A 20,062-nucleotide genomic window follows, 5' to 3' on the forward strand; every position below is an offset into this window, starting at 1 on the left:
CTTTTTCTGATGAGGTAACTTTCATTTATGAAGAAAGGTAAATAACCAAAACATTAGAATCTGGGGCTCAGAAAACCTACATTTCAATGCTGAGACAATCCAAAGGTTAATACGCAGCCTTGTGTGATAAGTGACTGATCCATTTTTTTCAAACAAACTGTGATTGGCAACATTTACCTTAATATGTAAGAAAAATTTCCCTATCCTAGGTTACAGTGTTTAAAACCTAACCGCTAGATCGAGCTATATCTATTAATGAATCTCTTTACAACAAATTTACTAATCAGTTGATATCAGTGACCTGTAATCAGTAATCATCGATTGCTGAAGTGGAAAATTTGAAGAAAAGATTCATCTCTGCATTTATTAAAATTAATGCTGATTAATGCTCTAGTATGCTTAGACATTGTATGCATATACTAATGAAGCACATAACAAATACTTGTGAATCACATTAAAAAAAAAAACTGTAAAGTATAAGTAAGTACTTACTGTGGTAGAATTATAACTGTATGTAGTATTGTAAATTTTTACTATTAATTAAAGTTGTAAAGACTTTTCATTGTATTTTTAATTTAAATAATTTATATTAAATGAATATTTTTCCAAACCAATCATCATTTTCAAATCTTTTTTTTCTACTTTTTATTAATTATATTTTCAGAATAAACATCAGAATATATTATTAATAAATAATGCATACCTATTTTCTGCTGATAGGACAAAATTAGATAAATTATTTGTAAATAGAATGAAAATATTATTCATAGCATATCGTAATTAAACAACTTGAACAGCATGAAAAAACTACTAAATGAGGCCAAGGCTTAATACACGTGGATGTAGTTAACACTTGGCTTCCATGATTGAAAGACAAGTTATTAATTAAAATTAGTAAAAGAAAATTACTAATAATAGTGATTATTATTAATTCAATTAGTGAAGAAAGTGAAAATTAGCAAAAATTATCAGACTGCATAATTTTTGTGTCGCTTTCACATTTCAGCTGGATCTCAACTATTTATCAACCAATTTATTTAAACAAATGAGCTGTCATTTTGTTTACAATAAAAGGCTTAACATTTCATCTACTAAAAATAATTTGATAATATTAATATTTATGAAGCTATTTGTGATTAAAAATTTTAATATCCCCAATTTTGGAAATTATTTAGGTAAAATTTTCAAACTTATTTACTTTATATTAGATGTTTTGGGTAAATGTACACCAAATTCCATTAAAATATCACAATCTGCTCTTAAGACATACATTTTTATGGAAAAACATAAAATTGCAGACAGAAGAAAAATGAAGCAACAGAGGGCATTTGTTAACATGAACATTTTTGGTTATTTTGATGTATGAATCAGTCCCTTATGTTTAGCCATTACTTACTGGGATACCCTGTGTAATAATTTTTAACAATTTAGACACAACATACATTAATGTTATGTACTTAAGCAAGGGAAAAGATGAATTATTTATTTTTATTACAAAAAAGGGATGTATTTTCATTGTTAAAATTCATGTTACACAATTTTTTAAATATTTTATTTTTTATAACTAAAACAAAAACTTCAAAAATCATTAAATTATCAAACACAATAGTAACCAGCACTTCAATCCTGACAATTTTGTCAATTAATATTTCATAACAGGTAGACGTTTCTACCAATCTATTTTTTTTTTCATGAACACATATGAACATTTATAATACTTTTATAACATTAACAGTCTAACATTCTGTAAAATGAATGAAAGAACAAGTTAAAAAAAAAAAATTTAATTAAATTAACTCCTTTACATGAAACAGGATGAAAGTAATCCTCACTTTCTATTAAAAAGAGAATAGGTTTCTTGTATCTAGTAATAAATTTTGGAAATAAATGAAAAAAAATTAACATATTCACTGGAATAAATTTTTCAAACTATTTAATGTAAATCAAGCGATAGATGCAGCTACATAACTGTGACAATGACCTTACTTCTTTCCTTACTCGTATGTTTTAAACCCCACAAATCAGCCTGCAATGCATTTCAATTTCTTTTATTTATTTTTCAAAATTACTTATAGTGTTCATGTGTTAACACAAACTGATATTATCTTCATACAACAAAAGGATAGAAGTAGAGCATTCTGCATGGAGCTAAAGAAACAGTTTTACTAGCCAAACAGATCCTCAAAAAAAAAAAAAAATTCATGTAGTTCTAGAAATATGTTCATAAAAGTTTCAGGGCACAGCTAATTATACCTGTCACTCTTAACTTCTAAAAAAGAAGTTCCCACTATTTTGTTGATTCTTTTTTAATAAAAGCACAATTATCACTGTACTTGAATATTTTATTAAATTAATTCATCCTATGTTTACATTCTTTTATATACCAGATGATCATTTGAAAAGTTACCACATTTATTATTAAAAAGCTATCAGTCCCATCATATTTCTGTTTGCAGACATGTATATCATTCTTGAGGGGAACCTTTTTAAAATATTTTCAATGGGGTGGAACCCACACTCTTTGCTACACCTATCCCACTCAAAATCTTAAATGGCAATGGTAACATTTAATATTCATTAACTGACAACCTGAAAAAAATAATGAATTTTGGTGAAAAGAAAATTAAAATTTGCCCATCCCTTCGCTCGGTAGGTGCGAAAAACCTTTTGAGATAGTATTTTTTTAAATTTCAGTCCAACAAAAACAACTATAAAATTACATGATATTACTTCTTAAACCGTATGAAATAATCATAATATATGGATTAAAATGATGAAAATTATTTTTTTAAATTACCAACACAAAATTTCACCCTTAAATGTTTTCTAAATTTTCAAGGGTTAAAAACTTTTTTTTTTTTTTAATGAGATGATGTAGCTTGTGACAACTCATTGGAAGGCCCTTTGGATGACAAGTAATGTGGTATAAATAAAATAAAAAATGGTTCAGTGATATTAAAGTTATGATTACAAATGTGGTTTTTTTAGGTTATGTTGGGAACAGTGTTACTGACACAAAGCATTAGGTCTGAAATCGTCCGTTCTTGTTAAAAATATGGGTTTTAGGTTTCTCCAACATTGAAAAATGTTCCAGTAAACACTGCATTATATCATCAGTTAAGCATACGAAAACCCAATAATAAGGTACCAATGATACAATGATAACAAGGTATCCCTACTTCTATGCTGGTAACATGTTGAAAAATTTATTACCAAATAAACCTAATGATTAAATAATTAAATAAAAACTAATTCATAAATGAATAATTGTTAATCAAAAAATAAAGCTTAAATCATTCATTAGTTAATTTTGTTATGAACGTTTTTAACAAGAGTTTTTAAGAATTAATAAATGAAACACAATTTTTTTATCTCAATAAAATAAAAGTATCAATTTTTAAATCATTTGTTCAAAATGATTCCCAGTTTCCTGTAAGTCATTAATAAAGTCATCTTACTTTAATTACAGTTTCATTAGTTACATCCCGACAAATACTTTTTCATAAACATTGGATTGGCATCTATTAATTTAATCATTTCTTCACAGAATTCAATCCTTCTGTCAGCATCATCCACATTCAGTTCTTGATGCAGTTGAATTTTATATCGCAAAAATTTATTCAATTTTAATGCAGTGAAAACAGAACGATAAGAAACCCTGGTTTCACAGGATATTTTATAAACTGAGTTCTGAGGATTTGCTACTACATTTCCCAAGATTTCAACCAAAGTTAATTCATCTAAAACCTTTTGCCCTGCATGTTTCTTATTCATGATAGATCCTGTTCTTGAAATTTTTTACAAGTTTTACAGTGTAAGAGTGTGAACCATTTTTATTTGGATGCTGTTCATTAAATGCTTCTATCACATATTTTGTTCTACATATGTAAAAATTAGTTCAGTCCTTTCTTCCAGATTGTAAGTCATTTTAGTGAGACAAATTTACTAAAGACAAAAAATGGAAGGCCAAATGGTAGAACAACAACACAAACCAAATGTCAATTTTAACTAAAAACACAATTTAAATAACACATGATAAAATAAATACTTTTTACCACTAATTACATGTAAAATGAAAGAAAATAATTTGAAAAAAATTACCAGAGAAATTAAGATCTCAATAACTGGCAGAAAATTATAACTTGTTATAACAAGATAATCAATTTTTCAACATGTTACCAGCAAAGAAGTAGAAACCTTATTATTGGTTTTCATATGTTTAACTGATGTTATAATGCTGTGTTTATTGGTACGTTTTTCAATTATGGAGAAACCTAATACCCATATTTTTAACAAGAATGGACGATTTCAGACTAATGCTTTGGGTCAGTACCGGTGTATCCAAACATAACCTACAAAAACAGCATTTTTAATCATAACTTCAATACCAGTGAACATTTTATTTATACAAAGTTGTCATTCAAAGGGCCTTCAAATGAGGTGACAAGCTACATCGTCTCATTTTAAAAAAATAAGTTTTCAACCCTTGAAAATTTAGAAAACATTTAAGGGTGAAATTTTGTGTTTGTAATTTAAAAAATAATTTTCAGTTTTAATCCAAAGATTACGATTATTTCAAACGGCTTAAGAAGTACTATCACATAATTTTATAATTACTTTTGTTGGACTGAAATTTAAAAAAGTACTACCCCAAAAGGTTTATCGCACCTACCGAGTAAAAGGGTGAAAGGATTTTAATTTTCTTTTCACCAAAATTCATTATTTTTTGGGGTTAATGTAATTAAATGTTACCATTGCCAATTAAGTTTTTTGAGTTCAGGTAGGTGTAGTGAAGAGTGGGTTCCACCCCACTGAAAATAATTTTAAAAAGGTCTCTCCCCAAGTATACTATACATGCCTGTAAACAGAAATACGATGGGACTGATAGCTGTTGAATAATAAATTTGGTAACTTTTCAAATGATCACCTGATATATATATATACATACACACACACACACACACACACAAATACAAGGATTATTTTTTAAGTAAGGTCTGATTGGCTGTAGCTATGTAAATTTTGCGCACAGCTGTTGAAACATGCATGCACTGCAGCTCCCAGCATGCCTTACACAAATACAGACATCAGTTTCAGTCTTACTATCACTGAGTAAAGTTTATATTGTGAAGTTGAAATGTCTCAAACAACAGCGACCTGCCAATTGTGAAATACAGTCTACAATTTGATTTTTGACCCCAAGGAACATGTCAGCAGTGGACATTCGTCGCCAGATATGTGAGGTTTATGGGCCTAATTCAATGAGTGACAGCAAACTGCGTAAATGGGTAAGACTGCTAAATTACAGGCAGGACAATGTCCATGGTGAACCTTGATCGGACCAACCTCCAGTAATCGCAGACAATTTGATGCACAAAGTTGACATAAAAATTCGTGAAGACCAGCAATTCATGATTTCCACTTTGTTACTGAATATTCTCACAAGTTTCAGCATCAGTGCTATACAAAATCATTTCTGAAATCTTGCAGTTAAAAAAACTGTGCTTGCAGTGAGTTCCCTGGCTGCTTTCTGAAGAATACCAAAAAAGAAGAATGTCTAGTGCTTTAACATTTTTGACCCAATACACTCAGGAAAGAGATGAACTTTGGACCATACTGTCACAGAGGACGAGGAATGGGTTTCTCACATCACTCCAACATCAAAGTGGCAGTCAATGGAATAGCGACACAATATCTCTAGTCAAAGTGAAAGCCCAACAGACAATGTCAATATCCCAACCCCTGTAGGGGAAGACACCCACCTTGTGTCAATTCCGGTCTACACCAACCCCCTGTTCCTAGCCGAGATGGGCTTTAACAGGAAGATAATGTCAATACACAAGATTATGGCAACTGTGTCATGGTGTCTTGTTAGTCAATTTTATGTCCAAAAAGTCAATAGTAAACTTAGCCACATACTGCGAGACCTTGACAAACATTCAGTGTGCTATACAGAATAAGCAATGTGGCCTCCTGTCATCTGGAGCTTTGTTGCTGCATGACAATGCACAACTTCATTCTGCTGCTCAAACTCTAGAATTAATCAGATCTTTTGGAAGGATGCAAATGGACCACCCACAATACAGCCCAGACCTTGTGCCAAGCAATTACCACCTGTTCTGCTACCTGAAGAAGATTCTTGGCAGTCAGCGATTTGACACCAATGAAGAAGTGAAAACAACAATTGAAGACTGGTTGTCTTCACAGGTGGCTAATTTCTACAATGTGGGCATAAACAATTTAGTAAAACTGTATGACAAATGTTTAAACAAAAAAGGTAACTATGTAGAAAAGTATCATAAAGAGTAAAAAGTGAAATAAAACAACGTTTTTGCCAATAACTTTACTAGTCTTGTTTGTATTAAGAAACAGACCTTACTTAAAAAGTAGCCCTCATATATATGATTTTTTTTTGTCTTCAGTCATTTGACTGGTTTGATGCAGCTCTCCAAGATTCCCTATCTAATGCTACTCGTTTCATTTCAGTATACCCCTACATCCTACATCCCTAACAATTTGTTTTATAAATTCCAAATGTTGCCTGCCTGTACAATTTTTTCCTTCTACCTGTCCCTGCAATATTAAAGTGACTATTCCAGGATACCTTAATATGTGTCCTATAAGTCTGTCTCTTCTTTTAACTATATTTTTCCAAATGCTTCTTTCTTCATCTATTTGCCGCAATACCTCTTCATTTGTCCCTTTATCCACCCATCTGATTTTTAATATTCTCTTATAGTACCACATTTCAAAAGCTTCTAATCTTTTCTTTTCAGGTAATCCGATAGTCCAAGTTTCACTTCCATATAAAGCAACGTTCCAAACATATACTTTCAAAAATCTTTTCCCGATATTTAAATTAATTTTTGATGTAAACAAATCATATTTCTGACTGAAGGCTCATTTTGACTGCGCTATTCAGCATTTTATATTGCTCCTGCTTTGTCCATCATTAGTAATTCTACTTCCCAAATTACAGAATTCTTCTACCTCCATAATCTTTTCTCCTCCTGTTTTCACATTCAGTGGTCCATGATCGTTATTTCTACTACATTTCATTACTTTGGTTTTGTTCTTGTTTATTTTCATGCGGTAGTTCTTGCGTAGGACTTCATCCATGCCGTTCATTGTTCCTTCTAAATCCTTTCTACTCTCAACTAGAATTACTATATCATCAGCAAATCGTAGCATCTTTATCGTTTCACCTTGTACTGTTACTCCGAATCTAAATTGTTCTTTAACATCATTAGCTGCTAGTTCCATGTAAAGATTAAAAAGTAACGGAGATAGGGAACATCCTTGTTGGACTCCCTTTCTTATTACGGCTTCTTTCTTATGTTCTTCAATTACTACTGTTGTTGTTTGGTTCCTGTAAATGTTAGTAATTGTTCTTCTATCTCTCTATTTGAACCCTAATTTTTTTTAAATGCTGAACATTTTATTCCAGTCTACGTTATCGAATGCCTTTTCTATGTCTATAAACGCCAAGTATGTCGGTTTGTTTTTCTTTAATCTTCCTTCTACTATTAATCTGAGGCCTGAAATTGCTTCCCTTGTCCCTATACTTTTCCTGAAACCAAATTGGTCTTCTCCTAACACTTCTTCCACTCTCCTCTCAATTCTTCTGTACAGAATTCTAGTTAAGATTTTTGATGCACGACTAGTTACGCTAATTGTTCTGTATTCTTCACATTTATCTGCCCCTGCTTTCTTTGGTATCATGACTATAACACTTTTTTTGAAGTCTGACGGAAATTCCCCTTTTTCATAAATATTACACACCAGTTTGTATAATCTATCAATCACTTCCTCACCTGCACTAAGCAGTAATTCTACAGGTATTCCGTCTATTCCAGAAGCCTGTCTGCCATTCAAATCTTTTAATGCTCTCTTAAATTCAGATCTCAGTATTGTTTCTCCCCTTTCATCCTCTTCAACTTCCTCTTCTTCCTCTATAACACCATTTTCTAATTCATTTCCTCCGTATAACTCTTCAATATATTGCACCCACCTATCGACTTTCGTATTATAAATCGGTGTACCATCATTGTTTAACACATTATTAAATTTTAATTTATGTACCGCAAAATTTTCCTTAACTTTTGTGTAGGCTCTGTCTATTTTACCAATGTTCATTTCTCTTTCCACTTCTGAACACTTTTATTTAATCCACTCTTCTTTCGCTAGTTTGCACTTCCTGTTTATAGCATTTCTTAATTGCCGATAGTTCCTTTTACTTTCTTCCTCACTAGCATTCTTATATTTTCTATGTTCATCCATCAGCTGCAATATATCATCTGAAACCCAAGGTTTTCTACCAGTTCTCTTTGTTCAGCCTAAGTTTGCTTCTGCTGATTTAAGAATTTCCCTTTTACCATTCTCCCATTATTCTTCTACATTTTCTACATTATCTTTTTACTCAGATCTCTGGTGATGTCCTCCTCAAAAATCTTCTTTACCTCCTGTTCCTCAAAAGCTTCTCTAAATTCCAACAATTCATCTGACACCTTTTCAAGTTTTTAAACTCCAATCTACATTTCATTATCACTAAATTATGGTCGCTATCAATGTCTGCTTCAGGGTAAGTTTTGCAGTCGACAAGTTGATTTCTATATCTTTGCTTAACCATGATATAATCTATCTGATACCTTGCAGTATCACCTGGCTTTTTCCATGTGTATACTCTTCTATTATGATTTTTAAACTGGGTGTTGGCAATTATTAAATTATACTTTGTGCAAAACTCTATAAGTCGGTCCCCTCTTTCATTTCTTTTGTCCAGCCCGTATTCACCCACTATATTTTCTTCCTTGCCTTTTCCAGTGCTTGCATTCCAATCTCGAACTATTACTAAATTTTCATCTCCTTTTATATGTTTAATTGCTTCATCTTTTTTCTAAGTATACAGATTCTACCTCATCATCATAATCATGGGCGCTTATAGGCATATAGATGTTAACAATCATTGCCAGTTTAGGTTTTGATTTTATCCTTATTACAATGATTCTATCGCTTTGCAATTTGAAATACTCTACTCTCTTCCCTATCTTCTTGTTCATTACAAAACCTACTCCTGGCTCCCCATTATTTGAAGCTGAGTTAATAATTCTAAAATCAACTGACCAAAAGTCGTTTTCCTCTTCCCACCGAACTTCGCTAATTCCTACTACATTTACATTTATCCTATCCATTTCCCTCTTTAAATTTTCTAACCTACCAACCTTTTTTAAACTTCTAACATTCCACGCTCCGACTTGTAGAATGTTATTTTTTTATTTTCTGGTGATCCTTTCCTTAGTAGTCCCCACCCGGAGATCAAACGGGGGACTAGTTTACCTCCAGAATAATTTACCAAAGAAGGCACCTCCATCATTGCTATATGAAAATGCAGAGAGCTACATTTTCTTGGAAAAAAGGCAGCTGTAGTTTTTTCCAGTGCTTTCAGCTGCGCAGTACTCAGAGGACTGAGTGATGTTGACATGACCGTTTAAGTCATCCTGACCTACACCCTTAACAACTACTGAAAGAGCTGCTGCCCTCTTCCAGGAATCATTCCTTAGTCTGGCTCTCAACAGATACCTCTCCCATATGGTTACACCTTCAGCCCAACTACTCTGTTTCACTGAGCACTCAAGCCCCCTCACCAACGGCAAGGTCTCATGATTCATAGAGGGAGATAAATGATTAAAATGTAATAATATAAATAAAAAAATTATTTTTAGAAATTGACCTGTACCAGATAACTACAACAAATTAATTTCACATTACAGAAAAAAATGAATTTTATAAAAATGTTGCTTCTATAGAGGATAACAAAATAGGTATCAAAATAAAGCTTGGAGATTTTTCTAACTAGCAGATATAATACTCTTAATTTTGAAGTTTGATTCAAAGATATGGGGAATTTTTTAATTTCCCTGGCTGTATAAGTCCAACTGTCACATTTTTTTTTTGGTTTGTTAGTACACTTGTGTCCCTAACATATGTTTACACTTGAAGCCATAATGGATGCTTAGTTTATTGTTGGCTGTCGAAAAGGTTACACTGGTTTTGGGATGGCTGGCAATTATCAACTTGTGGAAAAATGGAAGATATAATTTGCAATAAATTTTTCTTTAAGAATGGAATACAGTTCATCATCGCATTGAAAATGTTGATTGTTGCTTCTGTAATTCTTCTACGAATAAAACAATCACTTACAAGTGGTACAAACTTTCAACAGGGCACGTTTATGACAAAGATGAATACTCTGGACATCCCAGCCCAATAACAGATGACAACGTTGAAAAAGTGAAGAAAATGATTATGGACAATCACTGAATCACTGTCACAGTCAATAAAAATTACAACCTGGTAGTTCTACACCATTTGTGTGAAACAATCTGAAGAAAACTCCCAAATTTGTGGCAAAAAAATTCATGGCAATTCCACCACGATAATACATGTGCTCACACCTCACTGCTTGTTAAAGAATTTTTGCCCCAAAAAAACACCGTTATGATGCCTCAGCCTACGTATTCGCTAGATATTAGCACCTGTGACTTCTTCCTATTTCCCAGGCTGAAAAGAAGCATGAAACATGATATTTGCAGACACTGATAAGATAAAGACAGAATCACTGAAGGAACTAAATGTCATACCAGAAACTGAGTTTCGAGGTGCTTCGAAGATTACAAAAAGCTCTGGTACAAACATATTTTACATGAAAAGTAGTACTTTGAAGTTGACAAAATCAATATTGATGAAAAAATACAGATTTTTTGAGAAAACTAACTAAAAATTTAATGTATTTTTTTAACAAATCTCGTACAAGAGGAGGCTGAAAAGTAATGGTAGAACAAAATGTTGTATAAAGGAACAGGTGCTGCCATCTTGTAGTTTTATTCCCTACTACTAAAATTTCAAAACTTGTTGATCCATGGTTTCTTATTTTATGTCAGTCACCTTTTTGTGGAGTTTAATACACCTGCTATGTCAATGCATCTAAAACAACATGCAGTAACTGAATTTTTAATAGAGGAAGAGTGAATTCTATTAAAATTCATTGCCATCTAAAAGCCATTTACAGTGACCAAACAATTGGTCAAAGTACTGTGAGTAGATGGGCAACAAAACTTTGTACATTAGAAGCTAGTAAAGTGAATACTGAAAATGAATCTCACAGTGGTCAACCAATTTCTGTGACTAGTGAGAAGCACCAAAAGAAGGTGGATGAATTAATTCATTATGACTGTCACATCATACAAAAATGCATCCCCACCCAGATAGACATCAAAAGGTATGACACATTATTGCACAACTGGGATACCATAAAATCTATGCAAGATGGGTAGGTACTATGCAAACTCATGGAAAAGAACAAACAAAAACAAAAGAATGTTGTGAAGAATTTCTGTAATGTTATTGTGATGACTTTCTTTACAATATTGAGCCAGAAGGCAAAACTTGGGTGCATCATTATGACCCAAAAGAAACACAGCAAGCATGGAATACTGGCACTATGGTTCACCAAAAAAAAAAAAAACAACCAAAACACAACCTTCTGGGTAATAATTCCCTTGACAGTGTTTCTGGGATTAAAACACATGTACATGACTGACTATCTGAAAGCTGGGATGAATGTAAATTCTGTGCAATACATAGAGATATTAAAATGCCATAGAGTAGCCTCCCAGTTTACCATATATATCCCGTTGAATTCCCTTTTAAAGTATTGAAAAACAATATTTAAAAAACTAAATTTTATGTTAATGTTATGACAAGATGTATTAATTAAACTGTCTACATACTGCCAAATATGGCAGAAGTTCTAAATGGATATTACTAAAATTAGAATGTAGCTAAATATTACTGTGAACATTTTTAATAGAAAATCAATGAGTATAATTTAATTTACAGATTGAAATAAGAGATGAAACCATTTAATCAATTATCTTAAATCTTGAAACTAATTATTTTATACTCTACAACAAATAATAGCTAATTTCAGTAATTTAATTTAGTAATGCTGTCGGCTTAGTACATTCCATAACATGGAAGAAAAAGCAGTAACACTAAACAAAATTAACTTTATTAATACTTATAGAAATAGTTGTTAAAACTGTTTATGGAATAGAAGGTGATAATTAAATATAATAAAAATATTTCCAGAGGATGTAATTTAGAATTTTTAATTAAGAATTAAGAAATTTAATTTAGCATTTTTTCTTAAAAAAAAGGAAAAGGATCAAATAGATAGAATAAAATAATTTAAAACCTAAGCACATTTCCTGTATTATTTTAAATGACTACAGTTATAAATGTACTACTTCACCATTGCTTTTCTTGTCAAATTTTATATGAGAATGATGTATCACATTTTTGTACTACTTATATAACATTAAACTTGAATTCAAAATGGCAAACAGAAATTTCAAACTTACTCTAAAATAAATTTTTAGTTACATATAATAGCAACTGTCAAATTTCTTAGTACCACATATAATTTTTTGTTTAATACTCTTTTTATTCTTTTCTAAAATGCAATGTTTAAGAACCATTAACAGCAACTTATAATCTTGGTGTGGCAAAAAAAAGATTTCCCTAAATATGATCATTTTTAGAAAACAAAATAGTACTTTTAGGAAGTCCAGGACCTCCTTAGGTATGTCTATACATATGTGTCCACTTATGTAGCAATTTTTTTAATAAGTAGCACAATGAACTCAACATGAACATGATCATGTTCATAAAATATTTATCGTGTATTCATCTAAAATTTTTGAATAGCAGCAAATAAATGTGAAGCACTTCAAACAGAAAAAGATTTTTCAACCTTTTTTTGTTGATTGCCAATGCTAAAAATAAACACAAAATCTTATCAAACTGTATAAACTATTTTCGAGGTATTCAGTTATAAAACTGATGTTTTTTTAGTAATTCTTGTTTTCCAGTACACCCTGAAAATTTTATACATGATAAAACTGTGAAAAATAAACATTAGTAAAAAGTATAAAACTTACTTCCAAATTAATATAAGTTCAGTAGCCTTTTAGAGCTTATCAGTATCTTCTTCAATTAAATTTCCAGTAGAACTGTTTACACTGGTAGACTCCCATCAAAACCAATGAATTTGTTTTTCTAAAATCAGAGATAATCATTGTCACTTTCTTTAATGCAATTTCTAGCAAGTAGAATGACTGGTAAGTTACAGGATAGCACTATGTACAAACAGTGATACACACTTCTGCACGCTAAAATTAGATTGAAGAAGATACCGATAACCTTTGTCAGGCCTTTGGAAGAATAAGTTTCATTGATTTGAATGAGTTATTTATAGTTTTTAATAATTTTCAAGTAACATTATATTTCATTGTTCTGTTCAATAAATATGTTCAAAAATATAGCTTTTGTCATAAAAATAAACATATTATTAAAAATCATAAACTTAAATGACATTAAAAACATTACATCTACGAAAAATTTGATTCAATCTAACTTGTTAAAAGCGTTGTATTTATAAAAACTGGTTTGGTTTGTAATAATTTCAAATATTAATGGCTTTAAATAATTTTCACTGCTATTGTTAACAACAGCCAAAATATATAAAATATTAATAAAAATTTCAATAAAATACATCTGAGAAATTTTGCAGATTTATAATTCTTCAAAATATATATTAAATAAATATTATTCATGTTACAAGCACAATATGATTCTTTAAAATCAGAAAACTCATGGGAATTGTTCAAAATGCCATTCTACAACATACCAGATAAATGGGTTGAGCAAGGAAATTCAGTAACATTCACCTTTAGGCCTGCACAGATTTTTTGGCAAAAGTTAATTCTCAACATAACAAATTCTCAATGAATGTACCTATGACTATTTTCTCCGTGTTTTGAATCAGTAAACAATACTACACCATCTGGATCATAAAAATGGAAATTTATATCCAGCTCTCCTTGACCTCCAGATACAACCTGAAAGAAAAAAACAATTAATCTGTATCAACAAATCAATAATTAAACAAACCACTAATAGTAAAAATTAGTTTCGCTACTGAAAAAAATATATTTGAAAACTAAATCCACTCACATATTTTAGTTCAGAAAAATAATTTCATTCTTCTTTATTTTAGAAAAAAAAATGTTTTAAAGGAATGTTAAATCCTTATAAATGAGGTAAGTTATTTAGCAACTTCATAAAACAATGGATGGTTCAGAGGTTGCAGTAACATTAATCTTTACCACTGTAAAGATTTTTAATTACAAAAGAGAGCTTATTAATTAGACATCACATAGTGTACAACTGATACATGAAATAACTTGCAATAATATTTAATATATTTAGGTCTTAAGTAAATTTTGATACATGGAATACAATGCCAAAACATGGAACAGGAAAAATTCAACAACAATATAAGATGCATGGATAAAAGGTAGCTTTCTGATTTCGTTCAACAGAAAGTACGCAGATTAAAAGCTTCACTTAAAGCTAAACACATTTTAAGAATAATACAATAATAATTAAATATTGGGAAAAACCAAATATATTTCAAAACACAGCTACAGATCAAGTTAGTAATGCTTTGTAACATCGAAAACAGAATTTTTATTTCACTCAAAATTGCAGATTACTTAAGTTTATGACCTTGAACATGCATCTACAAATATTTTGAAGAAGATGATGAGATAGATGAAAGGACAGCAGACCATGACAGGAATCAAACCTCAGACCAGTCGGTTTGAAAAACAGATGGACCTACAGACTGATCCCAGACTTTCAGCGATAGTTGTGCTACAAACATGGGAAACTGAAGTACAAGTTAGCCCAGTCTCTTACTGGTCAAAGGTGTTTTAAGCCATATCTGTACGTGCAGATGCCAAGGCCCTCAGCAGAGTATGATTTTTGTGAGGAGGAGGATTCCTGAGAATGCAGGGTGTTCATGTGCAATCAGTTTCTGCTGCATAAGAAAGCATGCAGGAGAGAGTTTCAGTGTTCTTACGCCAGACTACATCATTGGGACTATGCTGCAGACTGAATGATCGTGGCAAGTGGTGTCTACGATATTCATTAAAATCATCAACATAGTTGATGGAAGAAGTACATGGGTTAATAATTCCCTAAGACTCTCCCTTGGGGCAGGCCCTTGGCTTCAATGTAGAAGTTAAATAAAACCCGCAGGACTCCAACAGGTTCAAGATGTGGGGCCAGCTATGAGGATATAAACTATACCCCACAGTGCAGTAAGGTGGGCCTGGGCTTTCGATATTTTTAGAGAGGGATGGGTTTTAAAGGATAGGCCAACAAGGGAGAGTCCTACGCTATCATGGGGTTTGAGACCATATGATGCCTTTAAAATGTTTCCCTTCCTGCAATGAAAAAAATGATAAGTTGACCTAGAAGCCAGTATTATCCTGCTACTATAACTAACTACAATATCTTTTGCCAAAATATTTTAAAAAATTAAATAAAATTAATGGTGTTTTACTTTAAAAAGTATACATTTCTTAACTACATTTATATGAATATTTTTAATTTTACTTTATTAATGCTTGTGGGTTAATGACATACGGTACAGATTCAAACACAACCTTGATACCAGACAGCTGTCAATACACAAACTCGCTAAAACTGTTGTTGCCGTGCTGATGTGCATAAAAAGAATTACTCAATTTCTCATACGATATAATAATTTTAATAGCAAGGTAATAACTCTAAAATAAACTCCTTTATACAAATTACCCGATTAATTTTTCAAAGGCAAATGTTTTTGATGCACCATAGTATATTATTAGAAAGCGGATGATTATTTCTGAAAATTAATCATTTACTTTTATATAAACGTACTACTGGACTTGAGCAAAATATTTTTAATAAATTAATATAAAATTAAGTGTTAATTTTTATTTTATACATTTATTTTATTTATTATGTTTTATGTATCTTAGTTTTAATTTTTTATTAATTAAAAAAGTTTAATAAAGAACCCTCTTAAGTTAAATATTAAAAAAGTTAATAAAATCTGGGACATTTAAGATAATCCATACTTTCACAGATTTCATGAAAGTACAGTTTCATCAGTTTTCTATGAACTTCCCACAACAAACTGTAACCATATTTTTAATTAGGGGTCCATGTAAGAAATTCTCTATACCTTCCTTGCTTAAATGCACTTACATGCTGACCCAATGTAATAATTTTCATAATATACAGAATGTCCATAGCCTCTTAGACTTACATTGCTGAATTCATAATTCATTTAATAGTTACAATGCTGAATCAGGACTTTCAATTAACTGATTACTTATCGTGCACTTCAAACAAACATTCTGTGTAAGCATATTTTTATTTTTTTTATTTTTTTAATTATACATTTACAAAAGAAAATTTGTTCACAGTTTAACGTGTAACAAACGCTCACCTGGTAATCTATTTCCAGCTCTTGTGATGCCTTAAGAGGCTGGTAGAAACATTCTTCACGTCCGGGATCAATGTAAATTGTTAGTTCAACTTCTAAACCAACAGAAGAATAAACAAAAAAGTATAACGCAGCGATGAATAAAATAAAATTATGTTTATATTTACTTATCATGCTCGAAAAATTTATAGTTTCCGCAGCGCTGGTACAAAGGTATATTCCAGTTTACACTAGTTAAAATTTAAGATTACTAAAAAAATAAACGCGACATTAAAAGGCAGACTTATTTGTTTCGGCGAAATACAATCATACGTGACCACTCAACACTAGTAATCAGAATAGTCTTATCACGACACTAGAAACGTAGATTCTGAAGCACACAACTCAACGTGTTTACAATGAAATCATAACAAAAGATAAAGAGTACAAATGAATACCTAATTGGGCTCGTATATATAACCTCATAGAAAATGTAATAGCACGCTATGAAAAGAATGAACTAACCTTACTTCGACCTTTCTACATTAAACTACACATAATATAACATAAATGAAGCCCACAGAACTGTAATTATTTAATAAATATAGTACTACACGTGTATACAAAATATGCCGGCTCAGAGTAGGGGAACTAGCAATAAAGAAAAAAATTGAAATTTAAAATCTAAGCTTTTAACAAACGTATCTGTGGCAGTTCGTCAAAAGCCAACACCTCTTAAATAACGCTTATGCGTTTCAATTCATTAATTTCTTCATACGCACAAAACATATCTTAACTTCCCTCCCGTCAAAAAGCGACACATTGCTCTACAGTTAACTACAATGTGTAAAACAAGGAGGTAAACATCCACATACAAAAATTCCCTTTATGCTTAGCAAAAACGAAATATTCGCGATTTAAATTGTGAGAGATATTTCACATTTGTTCTGATAAGACTGGAACTCTTACAAGGATTCTTTGTTAAGTATTAGATCGTTACAATCGTAAAGGGATGACATATTTTGTTGTTTACTGTCCTTACTTCTTAAAAGATAAAATTTTAACTATCTTTGATAAAGATGATCAGCTTTGATATTTATTTTTACTGTTGTGACGATAAATAAAACCAAATTTTAAAATGAAAACATTTTACAAAATTACTTCAAAACACTTTCAGGCCATGTAGAATAATCATGAAGGTTCTGAATCTGCTTGCCACGCAGAAATATTGAGCATGGTTTATGATCCAGTTCCTATAAAAAAATATTTTTTGAAGGACGGAATTTTTGAAAACTGCCTCAACATTTAACACACCTTTTAAATTGGCAACGCTCACCCGTAAATCTGTTTTTTAGGCCAGTTTAATAATATAAATGAACCTACACAAACTATGAGCTTCTGGGGAGATAAGGCTAGTTTACCATCTAGTCCAGTAACAAAGCAATGTATAACTTAAATATCAATATCATACACTGGGTAAAAATATTTGCCACTATCATGACTTCAGTGGTAACTTCTGTCATGGATGCTATTTAGGAAGATTGATGGATTTCATAGTTGATTAAAATCTATGTCTCATGAGTTTTCCTGTGAAGCATTTCTTTAGTGTATCCTTATATTCTACTTTAAAAATAATTTTACAAAATAAGAAAAGTACAGCACTAAAAGTCAGACAAAATATACTCATGTAAGAAGGATCTTGAATCACTAGATTTACATTGTTATTCATCTGTATGAATGTATTTATAAGTCTAAGTGTTTTGTATAATTATAAAACTGCAGTATGTAGAAAAATCTTTAGCCTTAAGAAGGAATTCATAATCATAATACAAAGGAATGAGGCTTGTTGCCACATTCCTCTGACGAGTAAAAATTTCAGATTTGGTTGATTCATTTGAAACATCTAGATGAATGGTTCAAAATTTTAAACTGTCTTGTAGATTTCACAAGTTTTAATCAATCAAGTAGAACCGTATTGAGCTCTGCAATTAGAAAGAGCTCTAAAAACACATTCATATTTTACATTAACCTACAAACCTGTTTAGTAAAGAGTCTGAAAAAATGACTGATAAGTTTCAAAAAGAAAAACCTATACAGAAGTAAATTTTTTATTTATTAGTGAGAAAGTTAATTTCTTTGTTTAGGAGAAAACACTGCTCATAGAAATCAGCTGTGGAAAAAAATAATTTTCACCATCTTCCTAATTTTAAAAATTAGTTATTGAAAGTCTCTACCAGCAATACCAGGTGTGTAAATATGATACGGGAATTTTTGTATAGAAAATACACATTTATTGTGTGAAAATGATAAAAAAATATTTTATTTCAAATATTGTCCGTTGCTAGCTATACATTTTTCCATCTCTCTGACAATTTATGAATGCTACACCAAAAAAACTGTTGCTCTTTTGAGGTAAACCAGTCATCAAGCCATTTTCGTACATTTTCATAAGAAGTGAAGCACTGCTCAGCAACTGTGTGTCCCATCGATGCAAATAAATAGCAGTTGGATGGAGCCAAGTCTGTTGAGTAAGCCCTATGCGAAAGTATTTCCCAACTAAATGCCTCAATCATTTCTCTGACCGGTTTTGCTGTGTGTGATGGTGCATTATCATGAAGCAAAATCACTTTGTGTTGCCTTTTTTGATATTCTGGCCATTTTTCACGCAATGCTTGATTCAAATGGATCATTTGTTGTTGGTAGCACTTAGTATTAATGGTTTTGCCAGGTTTTAGCAGCTCATAATAGATCACACCTGTCTGATCCCACCAAACCCAGAGCATTGTCTTCTTTCCATAGGATTTTGGCCTTGAAATCGATGTCGAAGGCTCGCCTGGAGTTACCCATCATCTTTTATGATTAGGATTCTCAAAATATATCCACTTTTCATCATCTGTCACAATTTGATGGAGAAATTACTTTATTTTGTACCTGGCAAGCAGCATTTCGCAAGTGGTGTTTTGGTTTTCTTGCTGTCTTTCATTCAGTTCATGTGGAATCCATTTTCCCATCTTCTGGATCTTTCCCATGGCTTTCAAATGTATGGAGATGGCTTCTCGTGTTACATTTAATTGATCCACAAGTTGTTGCGTTTGAGCATTATCCTCATCCAACAATGCTTGTTGCAATTCGCTTTCTTCAAACTTTTTCAGTGGTCTTCCATGTTCTTTGTTTCTCAAGTCAAAATTGCCACTTTTGAATTTTTTTTTCAACCATTCAAAGCACTGTGATTTACCAAGAGCATGTTCACTATAAGATTCGACAAGCATTCAATGCAATTCTTCAGCAGTTTTCTTTAAATGGTAACAGAAAATCAATGCTATCTGCCAATCGTAGTTTGTAGGTACAAAACCCGACATGTTCAACGCTAATTAAAAATATGCTGTTGTATGAAACTTGTATTGTTGTGAGTTGAAAATCTTTGTCAGCTGTCAAAGAAAGAAAATGGTGCCAGTGATGCGGTTTGACGGTAACTACATTGATAGCTAGGGCCATCTATGGGCAAATTCAGGTTTCACATTTACACACATGGTAAATGTATACTATTTATTACTTCTCATTTCTAGTTTAATTAAAATATCAACACCACGAATGAAATTAGGAAAAAAATATTTAAAAAATATAGAAAATATAAGAAATATAGAAAAAACACTTAGAAAAAAATTTTAATTTTTTGTCCTT

The 20,062-nt window shown here is 31.3% G+C and overlaps 1 protein-coding gene across 3 annotated transcripts in view; it reads right to left on the reverse strand.

The window, feature by feature from the left end:
• Positions 1-17,220, reverse strand: part of LOC142323191 (transmembrane emp24 domain-containing protein 1-like) — a 69,153-nt gene extending 51,933 nt beyond the window's left edge. For 2 of the 3 annotated variants that reach the window (XM_075362507.1, XM_075362506.1), the window contains exons 1-2: positions 16,406-17,220; positions 13,858-13,961 (exon numbers count right to left, since the gene is read on the reverse strand). In XM_075362507.1, the coding sequence (XP_075218622.1) occupies positions 13,858-13,961; positions 16,406-16,576 (275 nt within the window). In that variant the 5' untranslated portion in view covers positions 16,577-17,220. The remainder of the gene's footprint in view (positions 1-13,857; positions 13,962-16,405) is intronic. The other variant, XM_075362505.1, reaches the window with a different exon arrangement.
• Positions 17,221-20,062: the final 2,842 nt, after the last annotated feature.

This window comes from Lycorma delicatula, chromosome 4 (assembly GCF_047948215.1).
Source record: "Lycorma delicatula isolate Av1 chromosome 4, ASM4794821v1, whole genome shotgun sequence".
In the NCBI taxonomy this organism is placed as follows: domain Eukaryota; kingdom Metazoa; phylum Arthropoda; class Insecta; order Hemiptera; family Fulgoridae; genus Lycorma; species Lycorma delicatula.